At 43.6% G+C, this 26,941-nt stretch overlaps 1 protein-coding gene across 5 annotated transcripts in view; it reads left to right on the forward strand.

Annotated features, from left to right (window-relative positions):
* MTCH1 (mitochondrial carrier 1) overlaps positions 1-26,941 on the forward strand; it is a 36,441-nt gene that overhangs the window by 6,033 nt on the left and 3,467 nt on the right. Inside the window, exons 6-12 of one of the 5 annotated variants that reach the window (XM_084852953.1) lie at positions 502-553; positions 1,473-1,535; positions 3,650-3,743; positions 4,689-4,736; positions 6,124-6,191; positions 6,831-6,906; positions 9,843-12,864. In XM_084852953.1, coding sequence (XP_084709079.1) covers positions 502-553; positions 1,473-1,535; positions 3,650-3,743; positions 4,689-4,736; positions 6,124-6,191; positions 6,831-6,906; positions 9,843-9,914 — 473 coding nt within the window. In that variant the 3' untranslated portion in view covers positions 9,915-12,864. Of the gene's footprint in view, positions 1-501; positions 554-1,472; positions 1,536-3,649; positions 3,744-4,688; positions 4,737-5,518; positions 5,647-6,123; positions 6,192-6,830; positions 6,907-9,842; positions 12,865-26,941 lie in introns of those variants that run through there. The other 4 variants (XM_084852954.1, XR_014790604.1, XM_084852956.1 and 1 more) reach the window with 4 other exon arrangements.

A 26,941-nucleotide genomic window follows, 5' to 3' on the forward strand; every position in this document is an offset into this window, starting at 1 on the left:
AAAATTGTGCATACAAACTGTTTAAAAATTTCACAAACTGATAGAGAAATGAGACAGAACAAACTTATACTTAAAAATATGAACATTATAGAAATCAAAACAGACAGATTTGTCCATCCCTACCAAATGCTACCCTTTCCATTTCATGGTCTTATGTCCCTAGTGTTTACAAATTATGTGTGTGAGAGAGAGATAAATACACCTAATGACTGTAGAAAACATTTTATGCTTCTGACAAAGTAGGCTTTAATTAATGTATGTTTATACTATAATTTATTTTGTTCGTCTTTAATGTGCTATAATACTGTGGAGGTTTTGGAACTATGGAAGAATGCTCAGGTACACACTTGATACCGCTGAGGATAATGAGTGGAGAACTATAGCTGATACAATGCTGGAGTTTGAGGGTGGAATTCATATTTCACATACTGCTTCATGGATCTGTGTCAGATGATTGAATGGATTGCTTCTACAGTCACTTGTATCTCCCCTCCCCCCCAGTGATCTCTATGCGCTGTATGGTCCAGTTCGTAGGACGGGAAGTTAAATACAGGTAAGATCAGCCTGGCATTCTACAGCTGGATCTGAGAATAATAGCAAGGAATCTGATACATTCTTTGCTCAATGTAAACAGAGGAGCTTCAGCATCTACATTCTCACAGCTCCCAATCCTTCTCCATGGTCTGCTGTGTCTTTGCCCTGACATATCCATTGACCATCTGAAATTCTGTGTGTTTCAACCTTTTCCATTTCCTGAAAAAAGACATGTGCAGGAACCTAGGCCAGTGCAACCTTGGCTGGTACAATTGCAAATAGAGAGCTTTGCACAAATTGGAAGTGGGTGGAAAGCAGTTGTCATGGCAGAGTGTCAGCACTAAGCGTGTCATGCTAAGACCATTAGTTAGTGTGAATAAGCCTTGGTTTTGCTCATTAAGGATATCTGATCAGAATCCCAGCTATAAATAGTTCCATGCCACCATGTTTAGCATACTTCTGACTCATCTGGATGTACTTTTAAAAAACATAAGCAAGGTGTCCCTTGCTTATGCTCCATTTAGTAGAATGAGAACACAAATAATCAATGCTGTATTTGCAGCTGGATTATTTATTTATTTATTTATTGCATTTATATCCCACCATTTTTCCTGTTGCAAGGAACCCAAGGCGGCTTATATTATCCTCCTCTCCATTTTATCCTCACAACAACAACCCTGTGAGGTAGGTTGGGCTGAGAGTCTGTGACTGGCCCAAGGTCACCCAGTGAGCTTCCATGGCCGAGTGGGGACTAGAACCCAGATCTCCCGGCTCCCAGTCCAACACTCTCACCACTACACCACACTGGCTCTCAGGATTATTCCCAGGCCATGTAGACATTTCTCCTTTCCCATGTTGAAGCATTGTAGTGGGAGCTGCAGTAATTTACTGCAGACTGAAGAGGTGTGTGAGAACGTTCCTCCGTTTTCCTTTTTCAGCAGAGGTGTGTTTAGCTGCATCGGGACAATTTGGAAAGAAGAAGGGCCCTTGGGATTCTTCGTGTACGTGAGTCTATCTGAATTCCTAACAACTTTCTTTAAATTTGAACCTGCTCTGTTGCTTTTGATAATCAAGTATCAGACATTCAAGAAGGCTTTGGATCGGCTCTTATTCAAAACAATAATCTTCCAGCAGAAATGGGTATTACTCTCCCTGCTCCCTCTAGTTCAATTTAGCATTGTTGATCAGATATTACATAGGATGAATATTGTAATATGTAATATTGTTTTCCAGTTGGAAGCCTTCTGAATTCTAGAACTTCAAATATAGACGAGAGAGAGAGAGAAACCTTGGCAGTCTGCAGTCCATCCTGTCAGCCTTCCCCAACCTGGTGCCTCCGGATGTGTTGGACTACAGTTCCCATCACCCCAGCACATGCACTACTAGTGGGTGGTGATGGGAGTTGTAGTCCAGCACATCTGGATGGTGCCAGGTTGGGGAAGGTTGCTTTATGTCAAATAAAAGCAATGAACATATAAAATTGTATATCATAGGTGTCACCTCAGCCCTGGAACTCCTCTCTGCGTAAAGTCAGGGCCTGGGGAATTTTCTGGAAGGAATTCAAGACTTACTGTTTAAACAGCAATAATTACTAGGCCTGTCTCAGTCACAAGAGTGATAAGATTAGCAAATCTTATTTTATCTGATTACTTTTTAATCATCACTAAGATTGCTTAAATTCATATGTACAGTTACTGTTTAATGTCATGTAAGATGAATTAGTGATGTCCTTTTGAGTTCATAGAATTGGAAGGTGAGAATGGCTGAAGTGGACTAATGATGGAGGAAAGCTGCAGATTTTCAGGTCACATGGTGAAATTTTCATCCTAGTTTGATTTAAATAACAAAAAACAAAACTACTGAATTATCAGTGGCGATCCCATTTTAAATCGACTCAGTACTCTTCTAGACCATCTTTTGAGCAGAAGAAAAATGGTTTTATATACTATGGCAACTGCTCTTAAGGAAAATATCACATCAAATGTTGATTGATAAAAACATTCATAAATGTGGTCAACTTCATGTGAATAAAAGGCATCTAGTAAAAGAACAAGTCTACTTTAACCAACTGAAAGATTGGAGAGTCTGGAAAGTATAGAGGAGGTAAATAGTTGAAACATGGACAGTGAGCTCTGGAACTGGCACAGTACAACAAGAAGCAAGACAATGTGAGCTCTCTAGGCAGTGGATGTGGCACCTGTTGTGTTCTGCTTGGTGGCTCACAGTACAAGGGTGACACCTAATGCATGTTTAGTAGTAGTAGTAGCGGCAATAAATCAGGGGCTAGAATGAGGCCTTATGGGGATATGGCTTCCAGTCAGTGTGGACTTATAGATGCTTTACTGCAGCCTTCCCCAACTTGGTGACCTCTAGATGTTTTGAACTTCAGCTCCTATCAGCCCTAGCTATCATGGCCAATGATCAGGAATCACTAAGATTGCTGGGAGTTGTCATCCAAAACATCGGGAGGGCACCAGGCAGGGGAACACTGCCCAACTTGGTTTTTTTTTATAAAACCTCTCATTTGGTTTTCACTGGGGTTGAATGCAGACAATCGTATCCCAAGTGGTGGTATTCTCATCCTGTGGATGGATGGCATACCAACTGGCCTGGCTTCACCCTAGTGGCTGTATGAACGCTGTAGTAAGTTACATAGCAATTGGTAAATGATTGTCTGAATTAATTTTGTGCCAGATTAAATTGGGCCATTAATATTTATGATTCCTTCCTCCAAAACAAACTGCTGCTGTATTGCTTAGAAGTTCTGCATTCTCAATTAATACAGAACTTCATTTGGTCAGCATTTTCTTCTCTCCTCTTTTCCCCTCCAGCCTCAGTAGAGGTTGTACAGAACTGGGGAACCTTGTCTCTTTCCTCTATATGCCTCTTGGTTTGATCTAGTATTTTAGTTCTGCATACACCCTGGTAAATTTGCTATACTCAGAGTACAAATGTAATAGACATTTATTACATTTCTATACTACCCAGTATCTGAAGCTGTCTGGGCAGTTCACAAATACATAACCTTTAGAGACATGAATACTGTCATTCTCCAGACCCTTTGAAGTTAATTCAAGGGTCTTTTTTCATCTCATCTTTCTTCTTGCTTTTTCAGAGGTTTAGTTCCTCATATCCTAGGTGATGTTATTTTTCTATGGTGCTGCAACCTTCTGGCTCACTTTATCAACACCTATGCAGTGGATGACAACGTGAGTGGTGGCCTTTCTGAACTTGTTGGGTTGCTTGTTGGTTTAAAGACCATTACTTATGCTGATATCAAGGAAGAGTGTGGGTCTGAAGAACCTTCTGTGTTTCTCTGTAGTTGAAATAAAAGTGATACATTGGATGGTAGCAAAAATGTGGAGGGAGAAATGAAAAGATTTTTCGTTACTCATTTAGATCCTGGTTGAAGCCCTGATCTAAATTGAAGGGCATGCAACATCTGCGATTGAAGCCACTCTGTTTTGTCTCCACAGCTTAAAATGAGTGTGACTTTAATCAGATGAGAAATGTAACTAGAAAAAAATATCTGTGTTTATTCCTTAATGCTGTTCTGATTGGATGTGAACTTCACAAGCTTGAGCCTCACCAAACCATTCCTTTGGAAGCGTCCTTTGCCACATCCTAGACAACTCTTTCTGTTCTGCGCACATACCTTCTCTTAAGCACCGTTGCCTTCCCATATTAACTTTTTGGCTCGTTTACCTAGTTTACAGTGAACTAATTCAGTCTAAGGAAACACCGAAACACTCAAAATGTATTTCCTGGAGCTGCGTCTTAATGCAACTCATGAAGTCTGTTCCTTCTTGGGCATGGGTTCAAGTATTAAGCCTGGTGGAGGGTGACCAAAAGTTGTTTCCATGGAAGGACAGGCTGGGCTGCCTATAATTATTTAATGACTCAGTGGTCTTGACCTTCCTCCTGGAGGAATTGTAATTACAATGTCTTCAATTCAGTGGGTGCCTCTTGTCAGTCTAAAATGGTGTTTCTCCCTGCGTGACTTAGAGACAGGTCAATCATAGCTGTGGCTAGACTTCCACCAGTTTCTGTACACGTTTTCCAGTAGTAGCATTGATATCTGGTGAGCTTTCTGTATTCACTTATTGCGTGTGGTGGCCTGGGCCTCAAGACCCCTCTCGATTTCTTCTTTTCAGTTCAGCCAGGCCTCTGTGATCCGGAGCTACACCAAGTTTGTGATGGGGGTATGTAATCAATTGCTTCTGTTGGGGGAAATTCAGGTGTATGGTTATGTGCTTGTGTTCCTTGTTCTGTGTGATTTCACTGTTCTGCGTAAATTGGTGCACACCCAGGTCTGCCTTGATATAAGCATTGAATAACGGTAAGTGATACTTTGGGGAGTTTCAAATCAGAGCTGCGTAAACCACTGGTTTTTGATACACCCTGATTTGAAGTAACAATCGGCAACCTTTGTGGCAATTTTGCCACAAGTCCAAAGTATGAAGCAGTGCCATTCTGTTGCCCCTGACAATAGATATCATCCACCCCCGTGCCTTGGCTGCTACTCTGCAGCCTTCTTCCCAGCTCAGTAGCCCAGCATTGGAGAGGCAAGCAATAGTGTAGGCCTATCTCAGCGCCATATACAGGCCAGCCAAACCTCCTGCTTCTGCTCCAGCATGCCACTGGTTTTTGGCCCCTAGTGCCTTAGTAGCTCTTTGGTAGTTGCTTGGCCCTTTAAAATCTCATCTGCTTGAGGTGATTCAGGTTAGATCAGGGGTGGGGAACCTCATGCCTGGGGCCAAATCCAGCCCTCCTGGGGTCCCAGTCTTGCCCCCTTCCCCTGGCGCCACCAAGTTTCTCCCAACCACCATTTGTTCAGTGATTTCCTGACTTTTGTGCAGATGTTTCCCCATTCTAAAAGGCTGAAATGCCTCTGCTAAGGCTTAGTTACTGACAGTAAGAGCTTTAAGCTGCAACATACTGGGTTGTTGTTTTTTTTAATTGGACTTACCCTCTTTGCCTGCAGCCCCGCCCACCACTGGGATGTAGCCCCCAAGAGCTTCTCCAAAATTGAATTTGGCCCTCAGACTGAAAGAGGTTCCCCACCCCTGGGTTAGATGGAAGGAAAGGCTTGCTTCTGAAACCATCAGCTTTTCTATCTGTAAGTCCTACAGAGCTACACGTTGTAGTGATTTAGTGGCCACAATCCTGAAAATTTGGCACTCTACCTGGATGCACTTTACACTTGAGAAACTGCTGTGCTGCCAAACCAAAATTGAATAAACCCTAATAAAGTGCAACGTGGGCAGAGAACCAGTTGTTGTCATAACTTATTCTTTATGTATATGGGTCTCTTCCCAGGTGTACATTTTGGTGGCTCTGCAGCAAGTCTCTTGCACCTCTTAACTGAAGTTCTTTCTGCCAGTTCTGATATAAATCTGTGACATGTTTCACTTTCTATGTAACTGACAGTAAGCCTGCCCCTGGTGAACAAAAATTATCTCCCAAGTGTCCAAAACCTGCTGGTCCTTTCCAGTGTTCATTCTCTTGTATGAAGCCGTTTTGCCCCCCCCCTTTTTTTTAGCCTTTTAGAGTATAGAAGGAGATGCCTCAGTCATTTCTTTGTTTCAGATTGCTGTGAGCATGCTGACGTACCCTTTTCTTCTTGTGGGAGATCTCATGTCAGTGAACAACTGTGGGTATGTGATTTTACCACCAGCTCCATACTATCCAACTTCTTAAATGAAAATGTAGCAAGTTTCTTGTTTGGCAGAACTACTCAGTCTGCTCATAGTTTCGTATACTAGAGATCTTAACCCTTACATATATAAGCAAAACATGAACAATTGCTCCTTTTCATCCCAAAAAGAAGAATGAGGGGACTTCAGGCTGATGGTTTTGAAGAGGATTTACGCTGAAGGAACCAGGAGGAAAGGAAGGGCTTGGTGCTGTTTGTGTGTGCAAATAGCCCACTGTTATTTGTGCCAACTAGCATGCATTTTTAGCTCAATAAATATGGAGCAAACAGAGTCACTTTCTCTCAATTGTATGAATGTCCAAGATCATCAAAGGAGCTAGAGTTGGTTGCTTATTTTTATTTTAGCATTTGTAAAGTATCTGCAGCTTGTAAAACACCCAGATGGCATGCTTTGCGATTGTTTATTGCCTCTTTTCTAGAGCAGAAACGTTATATATTTGCTTCAGTTGTAATTGAATGAATGAGAGTATGTAGATGCAGTAGCTACTCTTGTTCCTGTCTATGTCTTGCTTGTTTCTCTCTTCCTCAGTAATGCATTTTCTGTGTGTTCTCTTCCTTGACTGCTCTCTTTGCTGTATAGGTTACTTGCTGGCCTCCCTCCATATGCCCCGGTGTTTTCCACTTGGATTCATTGCTGGAGACACCTCAGTGCTCAGGTGAGCAGCAGTCTTTACTCTGAGGTGGGATTAGCCAGAGAGTAAAAACCTAGTTCCCGACCATCATTTCTCCTGTCCTGATGGATGGGAGAAATTCGTCTGAGTTTGGGCGTAAAGCAACCCTAGCTCCAGGCAAACCTGGTTTTGCCTCATCTTTTGCTGGATATGCAACAGATTACTTCCCCCTGCCCTTCATTTTTACTCACCTTTTCTTCCCCTGCCCCATAATCTTCAAAACAGTCTTCCCCAACCTGGTGTTCTCCAGATGTGTTGGACAAAAAAAACCATCATCCTCAGCCAGCATGGCTAATAACCATGCTGACTGGGGATAAATAGGACTTGTACTTCAACACATCTGGAGAGCCCCAGGCTGAGGAAGACTGCTTTAAAATCTCATTCTTCAAATTTTGTCCTTACAGATGTTAATCTTCCCAATGACTGCTATTCCTAGTAGATTTGGGATAGATTTGCTGCTGCATTAAATTATGCAGGGTTTTTCTATTCGTAAGAGGCACAAGTGGAGACCTGTGCGGGGGGGAATCACAGTTTTGTATTTTGCTCGTTTTTAAAAAATCTTGTTCATCGTTTTGTACTTTGCTTCTGCAAGCAACACACTTGTTTAATATAAATTAAACACACCGTTCTCCTTGCTTTTCAGTTCTTCTTTTAGGTTGATCCCACTTTGTATAACTATCTGTTAAATTCGTTTTTAACTTCTTTACAACCTTACACATCATTTTCTAAATTGCTGCTCTTCTTTGAGCTCAAATTGTCCTTTCTCTTAACAAAGTCTGCTGCAGTGGTGAATGCTTAGCTGCGGGCTTTTTTCAAATCTTACCCTCATCTCAAACTCACTTTTTCCAATGTGCTAATCTTTACCTGAGTTTCCCTGCCATTATTTGTCTTTATATGCATGTTTTGGAACAGCCTTCCCCAGCCTGGTGCCCTCTAGATGTGTTAGACTACAGCTCCCATAATCCCCGTGGCCATGTCAACCATGCATCCCCCTGCGCATGTTCAGCAATGCAGACATGCCTGCTCAATCGCCTTTGTGAATGTTTAATGTTAATATTCCTTTTAAGAAAACCTACAAACTCTTCGAGTTATATCATCAAATGACAGCTTGACTTGCACAGGCTGGGGCTGGCTCTGTGTCTGCTCATCCTTTCTCTTTCCTTCTCCTGACAAATACTGAGGCTTTACTTGCATTCCCCCCCCCCCCAACGGCTTTACTTGCATCCCCCCCCCCCCCCAGCATTTCATGTAGCGGTTGAGTGGAATGTGAGCAGAACCCTCTTCCAATCCATTATTTCTGTCCTGCATACCTCTACAGCTGTGTGCCCCCCAAATGCAGCAAAGACCCACTGCTGCTTGCTCATTAAGCCCATTTCGATGTAAAGTACACCCATAACTGGATCACCCATTTTACTTGTAATCAGAGAAAGAACAGAGATGTTTGCATGCTGAAGGAATCATCAGGGTTGCTCATTCAAGAGGAAAAGTGTTTTGTTTTCATGTTGTGTAACTGGCAGAGTTCTGCTGCAGGTATTCTATGCAGCTACCATTTTGCAAAATAGGAAAACCTACTAAGTACATTGAATTGCTTTTCTCCTCTGCCTGCTAAACTCCCACGCTAACTATACAAATTAATTGCTTCTATTACAGGGTTGAGGACTCTGCTCCGTTCTATTGAGTTAGGAGTCGGCCAAAATACCACGAGAGGTCCCGGCCGCTCCCACAAGAGTTTGGGACCTTTCTTGATATTTTGCCCGGCTTTCCCAGGAGCCCCGCAGTTGGGGCAGGAGCCCCGCAGTTGGGGCAGGAGCCCCGTAGCTGGTGGGAGTGGTGGACTGGTTAACAGGGAGGGGGGAGGAGAACCGCCAGGCAAGCAGGTGCAAACTGTTGACCAGTTGACCGGCCGGCCGGCCAGCCAAGCACAGAAGGAGGTGGCAGTTGCAGCGTGACTGGGCAGGCATCGGCGGGTCCTTTGCATGGGGAGAGCAATGCAATTTGCTGCTCTTCCCATTCCACACTGCCTGATGCATCCACACCAGGCTGCCTCATTATAGGATTGGCCCTGTATCTTAGTAACTTTGAGGCAGCTTCTAATGCAAAGTTGTCCCAACCTGACAGTATAGTTGCTGGTTTCACCTCAAGTAGAATTTATGCAAACATTTAAGAAGCACTACTGAAAATGCAATGCATTGTGCCTGGTTCCTGTTCACTAAAACTGTTTGATCACTTACTCATTTAATATCTACCCTGAATAAGGCATTGTTGCTTAAGAATGAGAATCTCAAAAGCTCCTAGACCTCCACTAGTGGATATTGTGTTGGCCTCCTTTGAGTCCTTGGAAGACTTTCATTTCAAATCTGAGAAGCTTTGGTGCCCTCCAAATGTTCTGGGCTAGAACTCCCATCAGCCCCAACAAGCATGGCCAATGATCAGGCATTATGGGAGTTGTAGAGGGCTGGAGGGCTCTAGGTTGGCTATCTTTGCCATACACAAAGGCTGTCCAGGTACAAAGTGATTAAAACTTGAAATGGGCTGAAAAGGGGTCTGGAAGTGGTTTCTGCTGATGGTGGGTAACTTGAGTTTCATGTGTATGGCTTAATTACTTCTGTGCAATTGGCATGCTTGCCTCTTACACCTCTCTAGCTGATGTCATGATGCAGTCACACCATATCTGCTTTTGTCCATCAGTACACTGAACATTGCCATCTTTGTCCTCCTTCAGCCATACAGGTCCTTATACTGTGTTATCCCACCCCTACTGCTGAGCTTCTGGCATCAGTGTAAAGCATCCTGGTATGACTGGCCCACATTATCATTGCTGTACTTGCTCTGGCAGCAGGCGGAGGCGGTGGCAGTGGCTGCTACTCAAGGGCAGATCTCAGTAATGAATTCCCCATAACAGTCTCCTCTTCTCTCCTTAGGGGCAGCTCTTCAGAGGCTCCAGCCTGCTTTTTCGTAGAGCATCCACACCAGCAACCTTTCTTATTGATTAATTACATCTGGGAGAAACAGGCCAACCTAGACACTTGTAGAAGAAACCCTAAAAGCTTGCTCTGACATTTCCCTTTTAATTTTGAAGTCAAAGGTGAAAGAGCCAAAGCATCCTCAGCACATTGGACAAGGGTGGCTTAAGTTCCAGATGATCTTGCCTATCAGAGGAAGTGAGCAGCTTTTCTTTGCTGGTCAAGCCTTAAGTCAAAAAGGGCAGTCTGACTAGGGGAAGGTTATATAGCTTCTGCAGGTTTAGCACACACGTGACTTTCTGGGATCAGAGCACAGTGAGAAGCTGGTTCTCCATCTTTTCCTGAGCTGCCTAAACCAGAGAAGATCCAAGTTGGTTGCAGTCTCTCCTTCTTGGTTCCATTGTTAGACAAGCAGGAAAAAAAGCTAAAGCTCGGTCAGCTTTGGCCCCTGCCTCATTGGCTATCCTGTATGTTAAACCCAATTTATGTTGGAATATCTTTCATACCTAGGATTCAGCAGGGCCACAGCAAGCTTAAGTAGCTGTACTACTGAATTCCTAACACTAGCATGTATAAACCTGAGCCTTGGGTTACCATAACATCTCCAGGCAGCCTGTCTTCCACCACCTGGATTTTTCTGCAGAATGCTCTCAAGTCGAATGTTTGACACATGTACTAAGTCATTTTATCTGGGTTTTAAACAACCCACGCTCCTGAACACTTGAAAGGGATGCTGAGCCTGGGGTGGGGGTGGAGGGACAATGTGTTCCCTAAGGGAACATAATTAGGAGTATCTTAAGACTGAGCTGAGTATTTCCTCACTACGTTGGTGTTGATGAAGAAACGTAATACTATTAGAGTTTTGGATCCAAATGGCCATGTGTGCAATACCACATGCATACTGGGGCTTTTTTTCTGTCTCATGCCACACTGCACAAAGCCACTCCTGAAGGCCAGGGAACCATCTGGGATAAGATTCAAATGCAGCAGCACAAGGGGATGGAGCTGGAAGTGAGAATTGCCAACCATCCTGTGTGCATGTGCGGAAATGCGCTCTTAAGCACCTGGGTAAGGCCAAAGTAAGGTCATATATTAGCAAAACGAAAGAATGTTCTCTCTAGAACACAAATCAAATGTGCTCTACCGATCTGTGTGCGAATAAACTGTTGAACGTGGTGTTACAGGCCTATTTCCACCCAGAGAGCTTTGAACCACACAGAGACCTTCAGCTATTGGGCAGTATAGAAATGTAATACATTTCTCCTGATCAGCACTGTTCCACCACTGTGGGATGATATTGTGCAAGAATAGCAACGGTGAAGGCTGCCTTTTATCATGTGAATGGGGTGCTCTTTGGATCATGATTAGCTTTTCTAATAGCTACTTTAGATGATCAAGTGAGTTGGCTTTACTTAGCACGAAGTCTTCCTTTAGGAGTAGGGATCAGTTCCCACAGCCAGTTATCGGTTCTCATGTGACCACTTCACCACAAGCATGGCTGATGGTTCAACCCACACTTTATTCCCCGCACCCTACCCCTGCCAATTCAGCATCTTTGCAGTGGCATAGTAAAAGGGGATTATCTTCCTGGAAAAGTATCCATATTACCAACTAGTCAGACCTTTCCACTAAGCCCATATTCCAGGAGTAGGCAGTCTGGTGACCTCCAAATGTTTTGGACTACAACTCCCGTAATTCTTGATCATTGGCCATGCTGGAGAATACTAGGCTGCCTATCCCTATTCTCCTCACATGACTTAGTCATGTGAATTGGTCCTAAGCTGAGTCAAAGGAGGACCAAACACTCTGTAAATAAATGTGGTTCTCCAGATGGTTTGAGCTCTGCATCTTTATACAGCTAGATTATGTATGTCATAACAATATACGAAAATTCTGTTTATCCGTTAACTGTATTAATGCAGTATTTGATACCAACAAGGGAGCAGTTGAAATATGTTGGCTCAACTTTTTAATGTAATGATTAGATTGAATAGAATGCAGCTATTAGGGTTGGATCCAAAGCTGTCTTTCTGCTGATGGAAGCAATTCTGCCTCCCCTTGCCGCCCCCCCCCCCCCACACACACACTTCTCTCCTTGCCTGCCAGCTGGCTGGGAAACCCTATGAAGCAGGTTTTTAGGCATTGTGGAGGGCTGCAAGGGGAAGGAGGTGGGGGGGGGGGAGTCCTGTTGTCCTAGTGGACTTCTCTTAGAGTTTGATAATGGGCAACTTAGGTGAAGAGGGAGTGAAAAGCCAGTGGTGGGATTCTGAAGCCCACTAGCTGCTTGTGCAGTGATAGTGCTGGAGTCTGTCTGTTAGCCGTTATGTTTGGTCTTACGCACTCCGAACAATTTTGTTTTTATCTAGTGTTGCTGTAAATAAGCTCTCTCTGTCCCACTCACTACGGTGCTAGTTATTTGTGTTTATGTGCATGTGTATATGTATATGTGTTGCTCAGTGATTCCAAATGCAGTTGTATTGGCTTCAGCAGAACTTCAGCAGGAAGTGCTCTCTGGGTCAGGAGCCAAGTGCATTAATTTTGTAACATTTCATACACTGAAGTGTGATATGTCTGCCTTGTGACTTCTCCCTCTGCATCCTTGATTAACCCAAGGAGGAACCTGTCCTCAGCCTCTAGCATTTGAGGAGCTGCAGGAATTCCTCATAGGGATTAGGTCATTTGTCTTTCAGATCTTGTATCCCCTGTCTTTTACTTCTGGTCATCGTCATTTGAACAGATAAGCTTAAATTGATGTCTTGGAGAAGTCGTCCGCATAGTAGTACATACATGTATTGGACAGGATGTGCTGGGAAGGCTCTTGTGGCTCCTAGAATGAGAGCTGCCTCCTTAAGCCCTGGACTCTGCCATGACTATAATGTAGTGTTATGTTAAAGGTAAATGCATGGCCTGTTTTTGTAACTGTTAATTCCAAGATGGTTTGACTACACTTTGAAATAAAAGTGCCATGACTTCTCTTCAGTTGCTTTAATATTGTTAGTAATCGGAGGCCTGTAAATCTCTAGTCTTTTTTAAAAAATAACTGACAGAGTTCAAAAAAATATTGCTGCTCAAGACCTAGTCTCTCTCCATCCTGCACTTTATATCAACCTGTATAAATTTAGAGAGCCCCAGTCAGACGAATGACACCTGGATTAAATGTTCACTTTGCTTCCCAATGCTGGTGTCTAAAAGCTTGCAAACACTCTCGGGGGGGGGGGGTACCTCTCCACCTATCTTATTCATGCCCTATTCAGGTGGCTCCTTCCCTCTTTGCATTAGATATCATACCTGATAGGTACTGTCTTTGACAACAGATGAATAGTAATACCTAGCCAGAGCAGAACAGAGACTGTGAAGGCAAATTCTTCCAAGATGATAGAGCAGATCTTTCTCTAATTTCTCATCAGTTACAACACTCACCTGCTTTGGTAGTTGTCTTGCAAAATTTCCTTAGGATATTTTGAATATCTTTTAAATTATTTTGAAGAGGACTGAGTATACTTGATTTGCTTTCTTCATTGTAATCCTAGGTGGGGTTTTTTTATGGTCTCTTCTTCACTCGGACTAGTAGGTCCTCATTCTTTTATTGCAGGTACTTAATCTATGCTACTAGTCCTTCTTCCGCCACTTCATTTGGGCAGGATTTCCATATATTTAAGGATTTCTATTCCATATAATCTTAAACATTCTCTTAGCATGCCTTTTGTAGTTTTGTCAGAATTGCTAACTGCTTGCACCTGTGAAAAGTGTAGATAGGGCACAGCCTTGATGTACAGTTGCATTTGTTTAGCTAAAAAAAAAATAACCACTGGGCTAACTACACAAACTGCAGTGGAACTTCCTTTGAGAATGGGCGGAACATGACATGAATACATACACAGCAAAAGTGAGAGCTGGTTATATTCAAATCTATGTAGCCACATTCCCCCCCCCCTTTTGTTGAAATTTTACAGTAAAAAATAAATTACAAAAAGGAGTGAGAGCTGGTGTAATGGCTAGTAGCACAATCCTACTACCCATATTTACTCAGAATTAAATTCTGTGGAGCTTGATGTACTGCCCATAAAAAATGCACAGAATTGCAATCTAGGAGGGCAATCCTATAGTCCCTGGGCAGGCATTGCAGGGACCATAGGCTGGCTTGAGAAAAACCCTTCCAAGGTCAGAGACAGTGCTCTGACCTCAGAAGGGGGAGTTGGAGATCTGACCCCACCACCTCGCAGCCAGCATGGAGAGATCTGCGCTGGCTGCCTCTCCAAGGCTGATTTTCCAAAAAGAGGCTTTCCACTAGGTGGCTTGGGAGGAGACAGGACAGGCCAAGATACAATTTATCCTATGTCTCCTCCAGCCACCTTCCCTCCCTCTCCAAAGTGCCCTCACTAGAAGGGCTGAAAAGCCCATCTTGTGAAAGTAAAGGACAGATGAAGGAGACTGGAGGATGGGGAGGCAGATCACCTTGGCTGCTCCTCCTGCCCTGCCAGCTTCAGCCTGGCAGGGCATAGGAATCTTGGAAGCCTCCAGGCTTGGGGGCTTCCGAGCAGCAAGGGTGCATTCCATAGGATTGCGCCCTCCCGTGTGTGCACCTCCTTTATAGAAACAGCTGTAAAGATGGCAAAGACTCCTGTTTGAGACCTTGAACTACTATCAGACATGTATACAATAGTGGACTAGATGACCAATGGTCTGAATTAGTATTGGGCATCTTCATATGACTTGGCCTAAAGTTTTCTATCCATAATTCTCACAGACTGTTCTCTCAATGTTTCTTGGTAGACTCCATGATCCGCCTTGACTGCCGAGGCATCCACTTTTCACCAGGTCCTGTTTTGGGGGCAACTCATGACTATAATTCAGGTGCTGTGTTTCAAAAGATACAATAAGAATTTATATTCAATCAGCTGGAGAACTGGCTGCTGGCAGTGGTCTTGCTGTACAACTAACTGGAGTATTAATAGGACCAGAGAATAGTAAGATATCAACAGATGATGGGAGAGGTGTTGGGTCAGTGACCTTTTTCATCTACCAGCAATGATGCAAAGTTCTCTGCTGTTTCATACAGAGCTAACTTTGCTTTCCCCACCAATGTAGTAAGGAGGCAAATACTGCTTATGAGCTTTCCAACAGCACCATGGTGATCAAGGTAATCAAAGCTAAAGTATTTGTTTCAGGATCATATCTTATAAGGGTATTAACAGCTTCTATTATTACTGCATTTATATAGACACCCCATAACAGAAAGTCTCTGGGCAGCTCACAAGCAAGTACAACATTAAAATGTGGTATAAAACAACAAAAACCTATTAAAGCTAAAAAATAAAAAGCGCAATTAGAAACATGGAATTTTAAACAGAGGCCTTGGCTTTTTACTTTTTTTAAAAAAAAGTTATTTAAAAGGCATGACTGAATAAAATTATCTTCACCTGAAGCCAAAAAGGCTATAAAGATGGGTGCCAAGTGAGCCTCACTGGGGAGGCTGTTCTATAACCGAGTGCCACCACCAGGAAGGCCTCATCTCATCTCATTTGGCAGGGGCACTTAGAGCAGGGTCTCTGAAGAAAATCTTAAGGTTCTGGTATTTTAAATATTTTAATACCACCTTTCCACAGATGTCACCAAGACATCAAAATCAGACAATAATACCATAAAGATATACACATCACACCATGACATCAGTTCCCTGTAGAAAGCCTGCTATGTGCTGTTGCAAGACAAGTGCAGGCTTTTCTGGTGTGAGGGGGTGAGAAGTGCTAAAATAGCACATCAAATCCGCTGAAAGGGGACACACTCAGCTCTAAAACTCTGTTCCTCCAGCCAGTAACATGCTGATCATATCCTATTCTTGACATGAAGCGGGGCTTGTTTGAACGCTGTAAGTTATGGGATGCTTCTTAACATTGCCCAATACTTTCCTTTTTTATTCCCAAATTCACTGGGGAGGAGGCTAAAAGGAAAGTAAGTATCTCTTCTCCCCACCCCCTTCCCAATAACAAACTCTGCCTTATGAAGCACATGTAGTTTATATTCCTGGCATGCAACTTTCTCTCTTGTCCTTTTCTCTATTCCCATCCATGTTAGCGGCCTTCCACAGTCTACCTCTAGGGACAGCCCCTCCTCCCCTTTTGTATCTGCTTCCTTCCCATTTTATATCTGGTTCTGGCAGCCGCTTCCATCTGGCGACTTCGAGTGCATGGCATATCAACTTGAACAGCAAATGGCTTCTCTGTGTCTCTCTAGCATGATGATAGATGCTGTTTTACAGGAAACTGCTGCAGCTAAGAAGTGTTATACTTCAAAACTTTCACTGCATTTGTGACAGCTTGCAGTTCTTCTGTTAACAAACATCAGAGCCTAAGGAAATGCGGCTCCTGGATCATCTCCAGTTCATATGCTGGCCTTAAGACAGCCATGATTTAATTCATGTAGATAATTCAGTTACAAAAGGGCTTAGTGTATGGTAGAAAGGGGTATGTTAGTTGCTCACACAAAAACCTTATTGACTTACTTGCTCACTTAACTGTTCAAGAAACATGGACAGCCATATCTTCAGCACCCCCTCTAAGTGGCTTTAGATGACCCATTAATGGCACATTCATGTTGATAAGCTTATCAGCAATTAGTATTTCTCCCAGTGAGAGCTTCTGTCAACACAGAAAAGAAAGGCTGCTGAGATATATTTCAAATGAGCAGCAATCATTGTAAATAGAAGGACCATGTGAAAAGTCAGACTTAGGTAGATTCATCTTTTTGAAACGTAGTACTTGGACAAAAGGTGAAAAAAAGTTTGACGTTTGGCCAAATTTCAGATTTTGACATTCCAGATTTCATTGTGAAATTGAAAATGGTTTATTTTAAATATGAAATATTTGCCCTAAAGTTCAGGTAGTTCACACTTACTGGCACCTTTTCACTGTATTGAGGTTTATTAGTTTGTTTTCTGGCAGGTTTTAAATATAAAAGCTCTTAAGCCTTTAAGAGTGTTGCCTGCCATTGTCACAAATTGCTTGGTAGGAAATGCTGTTGCAAGCTTATTATTAGGTACAGGGAAGAAGGTAAGATGGAAGGCATACCCTATTCACAGGCTCACAATCTAGAATCAGTTTGGTCTGCCCTGGTTTCCAGGCATAGGGTCAAGCTTTGGCTGCAGTGCTGTAAGAAACTGCATCTGCTGATCCATAGGACCAGGCTGAGCCCATCAATTTCAGGAATATGTTTATCTTGGCTCTGGATGATTGTGATGCTTAAGCAAATTATCATAGTTACCCCATTCAACAGTTGGACAGTTTTGAGTACCTGGTGTTGGGTAACAGAGACAAGATGGGGATTCTGCTGGTGTACCATCTAATAGTCTCCCTACTTGAACTGATGGAGGTGGTCTCGTAAGTGATGTTCAGAATCTGAAGACTTTAACATCCATACTGAGAGTGCCTTGTGTGGAGTGGTTCAGGACTTCATGGCCACCATGACAATCATGAGCATGCCTCAAATAATATCTGGCCCAACACATGTGGCAGGACACACATTGCGTTTGGTCTTCTGTATTTGAATGAAGGGAGTGGGGAGCCAATGATGAGTCTGTTGTCATGGTCAGGTCAGGTTTAGGCTGCAAACTGCCTCTCCCCTTTGTTGAGGTAGATGACCAATTTTAATGGTATGCCTTGTGCTACTTATGGATTTGGATCATTTCCTAATGTCTCTGGGGGGGAGTGACATCAGGAAGCCTCCCCGCGCATTAAGATCAGCGTCAGAGGCCCTATTCTCTGGCCCACCAGCAAGAGCTATTAGGCTCGTGGGGACTAGGAATAGGGTTTTCTCAGTGGTGGCCCCACACCTTTGGAACTCCCTCTCCATGGAAATATAGTAAATGGCCTCATTGCTGCTGTCTTTAAAAAACACACACACAAAACCCTGAAGGCACATGTATTCCAGTCTGCATTTGGTGCTTAAAAATCATTAGCTGCTGCTGCTCATGTGTGTGTATTTGTGAGTGTACGTTCATGTTTTGTAATATTGTAAGCCACCGTGAGGGCAGTGCACCTCACTAAAAGGTGGCTTACAATATTACAGAAAGGTGGGCTAAAAGTATTTTTAATAATAAAGCTGTTTGTGTTCTGTAGTTTTTGGAGCTCCAACTCACAAAGGTATCCGAAAAAAAAAAATTTCTTAAGACTGTCCTCTCTACTTGAGAACTCTGTAATGTTATCAAATGCCATCATATATACTAACAGCAAACCTATTCACTGAGTGCCAATCTTTATGTAACCAAAATGGCACCTTCCATGCCCAAGAGGTATCAGTAGGTTTGGGGGGAGCCCCAAAGTTTGCAGAAGTCTCCAAAAAACTTCAAGAAAAACACATAAGAACAGGGGGAGGGGAAGCATGCTGAGTGATGGCACACTTAAGGTTTGTTGAAGTGGGGGAAGAGAGGTGGAGGAAGGCATATGGAATCGAATATCCTATGAAAGGGCATGGCTGGCTGAAACTGCACTACAACATTTTGTTGCAGGTCGCCCTTTGAAATGCTAAATACCACAGGCATGCCACCATCAAAATACCAAAATCAAGTATCATCAAACATTGATCTGGGATATTTGGCAAAGACTTGAAAATATCTGGCACGCATTCAACATCAAAATTGACAAAGGAGAATTTTGGGAAGCAAATGAGTTTCAGCTCCACCCCAGATTCTCCTGCCCTTATTTGCTCTGAACGAAAGAAGCAAAATAATCTTCAGGCCATGTGCTTAGGTTGCTTTGAGTCGATGTGCTGTAGCACTCCCCGTCCTGTGCACTAAGCTATGGAGGCTGCTGTGCACCCAGCATTGGAGTGTGTGGGACAGGACAGAGGATGACATAGTGCCCTGTGCTAAACAGAGGAGCCATTCTTGAGGCTGTGGAGCACGCCCTTGGCCCAGAGCGATAGGAATGTTTGCTTTTCTTTGCTCCTGTTTTACTGTGCCAGAACAGGCAGCACGTAGACAAGAAGACAGCAGATCCCAAATGGAGGGGGTCAGGCTTCTCATCCTCACTGAGCAGCTTGAAGGGCATGGCTGGATTTGGAATGGAAGCTAGAGTACAGTGAGGAACAGCTTGCCAGGCTATTGTCATCCCTTCCCTGCTTGGAAGGGCTTATTTTCCTTTGGGAAGGGAATTATAAAGGCGGGAACTAGTAATCCAAGCCAATGTGAATGCTGAGTTATCAGTAAGCCAACCTCGCTATGTTCCATGGGGCTTACTCCCTTGCCTGTGTGTGTGTGGCATTTAATATCCCACTCTTCAATCCAACCAGAATTCTCAGAGTAGGTTACAGAAAGAAATTAATAATCCTTAATGAACCCAATAAAGCAATAATGGCAATAAGATTTAGCAATGCAGCAGAGCAAAACAGCAATAAGACAGACTGAAAAATGGCAGATTTAAAAGATCAGTCTTCTCCTGATCTCTCCATGGGGACAGGATTCCAGAACCAGAGGGCCACACCTGAAAAGTTCCTACCTCTGACCACCACCCACTTTGTCTCCAAAGACAGGGGACCTGGAGAAAAGCCTCTAAGGATTATCTTAATACATGGGTGGCTCATGTGATAGAAAGTGCCCAGGTCCCAGACTACTGAGGACTTCTAAGGGTTAAGGCCAACACTTCGAATTGTGCTCAGAAACAAACTGAGAGCCAGTGTAGTTGTTTTCTAATTGGTGTGATGTGTTCCATACATCCAGTCCCAGTCACTAACCTAGCTGCTGTATTCTAAATTAATAGCCCTTTCTGAGCAGTCTTCAGAGGCATGCTCCACATACAATGCATAGCAGTATTCCAAACAGGCTGTTACCAGAGCGTGAATAACTGGCTAGGCAATTTAAGATTGCCGTCTAAATCCTATAGAAGTAGATAGCAGTGTAAGACAAAGTAACTTCCCATCTGACTGTGTTATGGTCTAAATAAGGGGTGGGTAACCTGTCGTTCTCCATTTCATTCATTTCATTTCTGTACCGTCCAATAGCCAAAGCTCTCTGGGCAGTTTACAAAGATTAAAAGCCTTAAAAATACAAAATTGTACATAATATAAAGGACACATGTTAGACTCCAGATGTTAAACTCCCGTCATCCTTGACAATTGGCCATGCTGGCTGGGGCTGATGGGAGATGAAAGTCTAACGTCTGGAGAGCCACCAGTTCCCCACCCTTTGTTACAGAGGAACTCTAGATGTGCTGGCTGTGACACATGCAGTGAATGCTATGGAATTAATTGTCATTATCCTGAGACCTTGGCACAAGAATCCATTTTATTCCAGAAAGCACCGCTGGGGAGCTATCAGGAACATCTAGAACTGCTGCCACAGGGGCCATAGGATATACTTGCTTCCTCCTAGAAGTAAAAAAAAGGTGCCCTGCATCTGTAGAAAGCATGCAAATGCCTGCCTGATTTGCGATGCTGCCACCCAACTGACTAACCCATGAGGATACCTTTGAAATGGCCAGTCAAAAGCCCTGATGTGAAAAAAAGTGCAGTCCTGAATAGAGCTGTGAAGGCCCGGAAAAAACACTGTTTTTTCCTGAGGACCATTTTTAGGTTCTTTTACAAAAAATTGAACAGCTTTGGATTATGAAATATTTTTTAAAAAAAAATTAAGACAAAGTATTTATATATTGATACCTAGCTTTTACTCTTCCCCCCCCCCCAAATGGGCAAATGGCAAATTAACACAACTTGAGGCCATCGAGGTTCTCCAGATTCTACCTTGAAGCCTGGTCCTCCTCATTCCCATTCCCAAACTTTTTTTTAAAAGTGGGCATCCAAATGTGTACTTTCCCCCTATTGATTAAACCATGAAAATGCGTATTTTTTTTTTCAAAATCCACATTTTTAAAGTGCACATTTTTCTAACTAACACATTTTGTGGATGGGATCCCAACCTTGGGAATATGTGAGCTTTGCCCACAAAATATGTTCACTTTTGTGGGTGCAAATGAGGCAAATTGTGAGCAAAAATGAATCAAAATAAAAGTATTGTGCACCCCTATCCATAACTGCACTGGAATTCAGACAATCATTCATTGCTTCGGCTTGGGTAGCCTTGGTGGTACTGTGTTTCAACTCTGAGAATAACCCAGGTTCCGACTGACTTTCAGTACCGTTTCTCATAACTCTCCAAGCACGAATCACCATTCTTCTCTGGTGTCTCTCCTATGTTTGTGGGGTTCCTTGTATCACAGCAAATATGCCTGATATACCCAAAGAGAAAGCTTTGCCCCTGTCCCAAAGCTGAGAAACCCAAGGGTAGTCTGAGCCCACAGTTTTTTCCTAATTTTTCAAACCAACCAGGAAGTCCAGTCCTTTGGGTTCTCCTTCCCCTGAAGTCAGATAATAATAACTGCTCCTTCTTTGTTCCCTTTCATTTTCTCCAAAAGCTATCCATTTCCACGCCACTTTCACCGGCACCTGAACTTGGTTGTACAGCCTTCCAATTCCCTGCTCCGCCATTTTCATAGTATCACCTTCCACTCCTTCTTTGTTGTTGTTGTTGTTGTTGTTCAGTCGTTCAGTCGTGTCCGACTCTTCGTGACCCCATGGACCATAGCACGCCAGGCCTTCCTGTCCTGCGCTCTTTCCCGGAGCGTGCTCAAGTTCATATTCATTTCATCCGTGATGCTATCTAGCCATCTCATCCTCTGCCGTCCCCTTCTCCTTTTGCCTTCAGTCTTTCCCAGCATCAGGGTCTTTTCCAGGGAGTTTTCTCTTCACATTAAGTGGCCAAAATATTGGAGCTTCAGCTTCATTATCTGTCCTTCCAATGAGCACTCAGGGTTGATTTCCTTTAGGATGGACTGATTTGACCTCCTTGCAGTCCAGGGGACTCGTAAGAGTCTTCTCCAGCACCACAGTTCGAAAGCATCAATTCTTCAGCGCTCAGCCTTCCTTATAGTCCAGCTCTCACAGCCATACATTACTACTGGGAAAACCATAGCTTTGATTAGGCGGACCTTTGTCGGCAAGGTGATGTCTCTGCTTCTTACTATGCTGTCTAGGTTTGCCATAGCTTTCCTCCCAAGGAGCAAGCGTCTTTTAATTTCATGGCTACAGTCACCATCTGCGGTGATCTTGGAGCCCAAGAAAGTAAAATCTGTCACTGCTTCCATTTCTTCCCCTTCTATATGCCAGGAAGTGATAGGGCCAGATGACATGATCTTAGTTTTTTTAATGTTGAGTTTCAAACCAGCTTTTGCACTCTCCTCTTTCACCCTCAACAAGAGGCTCTTGAGATCCTCTTCGCTTTCTGCCATTAGGGTGGTATCGTCTGCATATCGGAGGTTGTTGATAATTCTCCCGGCAATCTTAATTCCGACCTCTGATTCATCCAACCCGGCATTTCTCATGATGTACTCTGCATATAAGTTAAATAAGCAGGGCGACAATATACAGCCTTATCGTACTCCTTTCCCAATTTTGAACCAATCGGTTGTTCCATCTCTGGTTCTTACTGTTGCTTCTTGACCCTCGTACAGGTTTCTCAGGAGACAGGTAAGGTGGTCTGGTACTCCCATCACTTTAAGAATTTGCCACAGTTTGTTGTGATCCACACAATCAAAGGCTTTAGCGTAGTCAATGTAGCAGAAATAGACGTTTTTCTGGAATTCTCTTGCTTTCTCCATGATGCAGCAAATGTTGGCGATTTGATCTCTAGTTCCTCTGCCTCTTCGAAACCCAGCTTGTACTTCCGGTAGTTCTCGGTTCGCATACTGCTGAAGCCTAGCTTGTAGGATTTTGAGCATCACCTTGCTGGCATGTGAAATGAGTGCAATTGTGCGGTAGTTTGAACACTCTTTGGCGTTGCCCTTCTTTGGAATTGGAATGTAAACTGACCTTTTCCAGTCTTGTGGCCACTGTTGAGTGTTCCAGATTTGTTGGCATATTGAATGCAGCACTTTAACAGCATCATCTTTTAGGATTTTAAATAGCTCAGCTGGAATACTGTCATCTCCGCTAGCTTTGTTGTTACTAATGCTTCCTAAGGCCCACTTGACTTCACTCTCTAGGATGTCCGGCTCAAGTTCAGTGACCACACTATCATGGCTATCAGGGACATTCAGATCTTTCCTGTATAGTTCTTCTGTGTATTCTTGCCACCTCTTCTTAATCTCATCTGCTTCTGTTAGGTCCCTGCCTTCTTTGTCCTTTATCATGCCCGTTTTTGCACAAAACGTTCCCTTGAGATCTCCAATTTTCTTGAAGAGATCTCTAGTCTTTCCCATTCTGTTGTTTTCCTCGATTTCTTTGCATTGTTCATTTAAGAAGGCCTTCTTGTCTCTCCTTGCTATTCTCTGGAACTCTGCATTCAGTTGGGTATATCTTCCCCTTTCTCCCTTGCTTTTCGCTTCCCTTCTTTCGTGAGGTACTTGTAAAGCCTCATCAGACAGCCACTTGGCTTTCTTGCATTTCTTTTTCTTTGGGATGGATTTCGTTGCTGCCTCCTGAACAATGTTACGGACCTCCGTCCATAGTTCCTCAGGCACTCTGTCTATCAGGTCTAATCCCTGAAATCTATTCCTCACCTCCACTGTATATTCATCAGGGATATGATTTAGGTCATACCTGAACGGTTTAGTGGTTTTCCTGACGTTCTTCAATTTAAGCCGAAATTTTGCAAGAAGCAGCTCATAATCTGAGCCACAGTCAGCTCCAGGTCTTGTTTTGACTGACTGTATGGAGCTTCTCCATCTTTGGCTGCAAAGGACATAATCAATCTGATTTCGATATTGACCATCTGGTGACGTCCATGTGTAGAGTCGCCTCTTGTGCTGTTGGAAAAGAGTGTTTGCTATGATCAGCATGTTCTCTTGGCAAAACTCTATTAGCTTTTGTCCTGCTTCATTTTGTACACCAAGGCCATGCCTGCCTGTTATCCCGGTGATTTCTTGCCTTCCTACTTTAGCATTCCAATCCCCTATGATGAAGAGGACATCTTTTTTTGGTGTTAGTTCTAGAAGGTGTTGTAGGTCTTCATAGAACCGATCAACCTCAGCTTCTTCGGCCTCAGTGGTTGGGGCATAGACTTGAATTACTGTGATGTTGAATGGTTTGCCTTGGATTCGTACTGAGATCATTCTATCATTTTTAAGATTGTACCCCAGTACTGCTTTTCCCACCCTTTTGTTGACTATGAGTGCTACTCCATTTCTTCTAAGGGATCCTTGCCCACAATAGTAGATATGATGGTCACCTGAATTAAATTCGCCCATGCCTGCCCATTTTAGTTCGCTGATTCCCAAGATGTCGATGTTCAATCTTGCCATCTCATGTTTGACCACCTCCAGCTTACCTTGATTCATTGATCTGACATTCCAGGTTCCTAAACAGTATTGTTCTTTACAGCATCGGATTTTCTTTTCACCGCCAGACACATCCACAGATGAGTGTCCTTTCGGGTTTGGCCCAGCCGCTTCACTCTTTCTGGCGCTACTTGGAAATACCCTCTGCTCTTCCCCAGTAGCATATTGGACACCTTCCGACCTGAGGGGCTCATCTTCCGGCGTCATATCTTTTAAATGATAATTTCCTTAATCTTTTTTTCCTGTCTCCCATGTTAAGCCTGTTTAGACATGTACATACAAAAGATATGTGTACATATGAACAGGAACTTGCACAACATAAATCTTTCCGAAGCATGCAGGTCTTCTAAAGAATGAGCTTTTATATTCTTAATTTTTTTCTGAATGCTACACACATATTAAAAAAGAGGGGGACAGTGAATAGTATAAATATATCTATAGACAAAACAATTTTCCAGCCATTTGAGAAAAAGAACCTTCTTTTCTCCATAAATTGAAAAGGCGCTTCCTCGTTTATTTATTGATTGATTGATTGAATTTCTTAATCACCCATCTGGCCGGTCACCCAGCCACTCTGGGTGGGATGTACAATGGTACAATTTAAACAGTAAAATCATACATTAAAACATTATTTAAAAATACCCTAACCCACCCCAAATGCCTGCCTGAATAACCAAGTTTTCAGTGCATGGCGGAAGCTCATTAAAGAGGGGGCATGGCGGAATTCCCTAGGGAGAGAGTTCCACAGAGTGGGGGCCACCACAGAGAAGGCCCTCTCCCTCGTCCTCACCAGCCTAGCTGTCCTGGCTGATGGGACAGAGAGAAGGACATCCGAGCCTGATCTTGTTGAGTGGCCTGTCCGGTGTTGCTGGAGGCACTCCTTAAGATAGGCTGGGCCAGAACCATATAGGGTTTTAAAGGTCAAAACCAACACCTTGAATTTGGCCTGGAAAACAACTGGTAACCAGTGCAACTCCTTCAGCACCAGAGTGATGTGATCACGCCGGCAGCTGCCTTTAATCAGGTCAGCCGCCGCATTTTGCATCAGCTGCAGCTTCCAAACCATCTTCAAGGGTAACCCTAAGTAGAGCACATTACAGTAGTCTAGATGGGAGGAGACCAGGGCATGTACTACCGATGTGAGCAGATGGTCAGGAAGGTAGGGGCTCAGCCGCCGTATCAGATGGAGTTGGTATAACGCTATCTGGCTCACGGCTGACACCTGAGACTCCATGGACAGCTGGGAGTCTAAAATGACCCCCAGGCTGCGGACCTGATCTTTCAAAGGTAGCCATACCCCATTCAACACCAGGTCAACATCCCCCAACCTACTCTTGCCTCCCACCAGAAGTACCTCGGTCTTGTCAGGGTTCAGCTTCAGCTTATTCCTCCCCATCCAGCCACCCACCGTCTCCAGACAGGGATTCCACAGCCAACCCTGGTAAAGATTTGAATGAGAGGTAGAGCTGCGTGTCATCCACATATTGATGACACCACACCCCAAACCTCCTGATGATAGCCTCCAGCGGCTTCACATAGATGTTAAACAGCATCGGGGAGAGGATGGAACCCTGTGGCACCCCACACATGAGCAGCCACGGGTCTGACACCTCCTCTCCCAGTGCTACCCTCTGGTACCTGCCAGAGAGGAAGGACCGGAACCACCATAATACGATGTCTCCAATGCTCATCCTCTCCAGGCAGTGCAGGAAGATACCGTGGTCAACGGTATCAAAAGCTGCTGAGAGGTCGAGGAGAACAAGGAAGGAGTATTCACCCCTATCCAAAGCCCTCCTCATATCATCCACCAAAGCGACCAAGGCTGTTTCTGTCCCATGCCCAGACCTGAAGCCCGATTGAAATGGATCTAGATAATCGGCTTCTTCCAAATGTGCCTTCAACTGCATTGTCACCACCCACTCAATGATCTAGCCCAAAAATGGCAGATTCGAGACTGGGCGAAAGTTGTTCAAAACTTGGGGATCCAAGGAGGGCTTCTTTAAAAGCAGTCTTATCACTGCCTCCTTGAGGGCTGATAACATCACTCCCTCCTCAAGGGAGGCGTTCACCACCCTGATCCCCTCACCCAATCTCTCTCTGCAGCTCATAATAAGCCAAGATGGGCAAGGATCAAGTAAGCAGGCGGTCAGCTTTACAGATGAAAGCACCTTATATGTGTTAGTGCTATTTGTCTTTTTATCCAGAACATATGTATAAACAGTCTATTCTTGAATAAGGAATTTAATTCTTTGTCTTTCTTCTCAAACACGCACATAGCTTGTTAAACTATTCATTACTGCAGTGTCACAGACATGATGCAACCATTCTCCCATTGACGATATATATGTTCTAATACTTCCCAGTACTATGCATATGCTGTCTTTGCTGTTATCATTGCATTAAAATCCAGCTCCTTATCCTTTAACAGAGTCTTTTCACTATTTAGACCCATTTGTATACTCCTATCTTCTTGACCTTATGGATTTTTCCCAGCATCGCCTTTAATACTGCTCCTCCCCAAAGTGAAATACACCATCTCTTTTGCCTTTTCTGCAATCCCAATCCATTTGCTTTTGCGTATGAAACAAGGTTTCATGTGTGAGTTGTCAGTTTATATACTTTTAATTTGGGAATATAAACAATTTTGGTGGGAATCGCTAATGATCTGAGTGTTCCTGATCTTACACTGTTTCACTGTATGTTGTCACTAGAAGAAAGTTGGATTTCTCCTGGCAA

This window comes from Heloderma suspectum, chromosome 4 (assembly GCF_057233095.1).
Source record: "Heloderma suspectum isolate Gila_16-S chromosome 4, 16-S_ref, whole genome shotgun sequence".
In the NCBI taxonomy this organism is placed as follows: Eukaryota; Metazoa; Chordata; class Lepidosauria; order Squamata; family Helodermatidae; genus Heloderma; species Heloderma suspectum.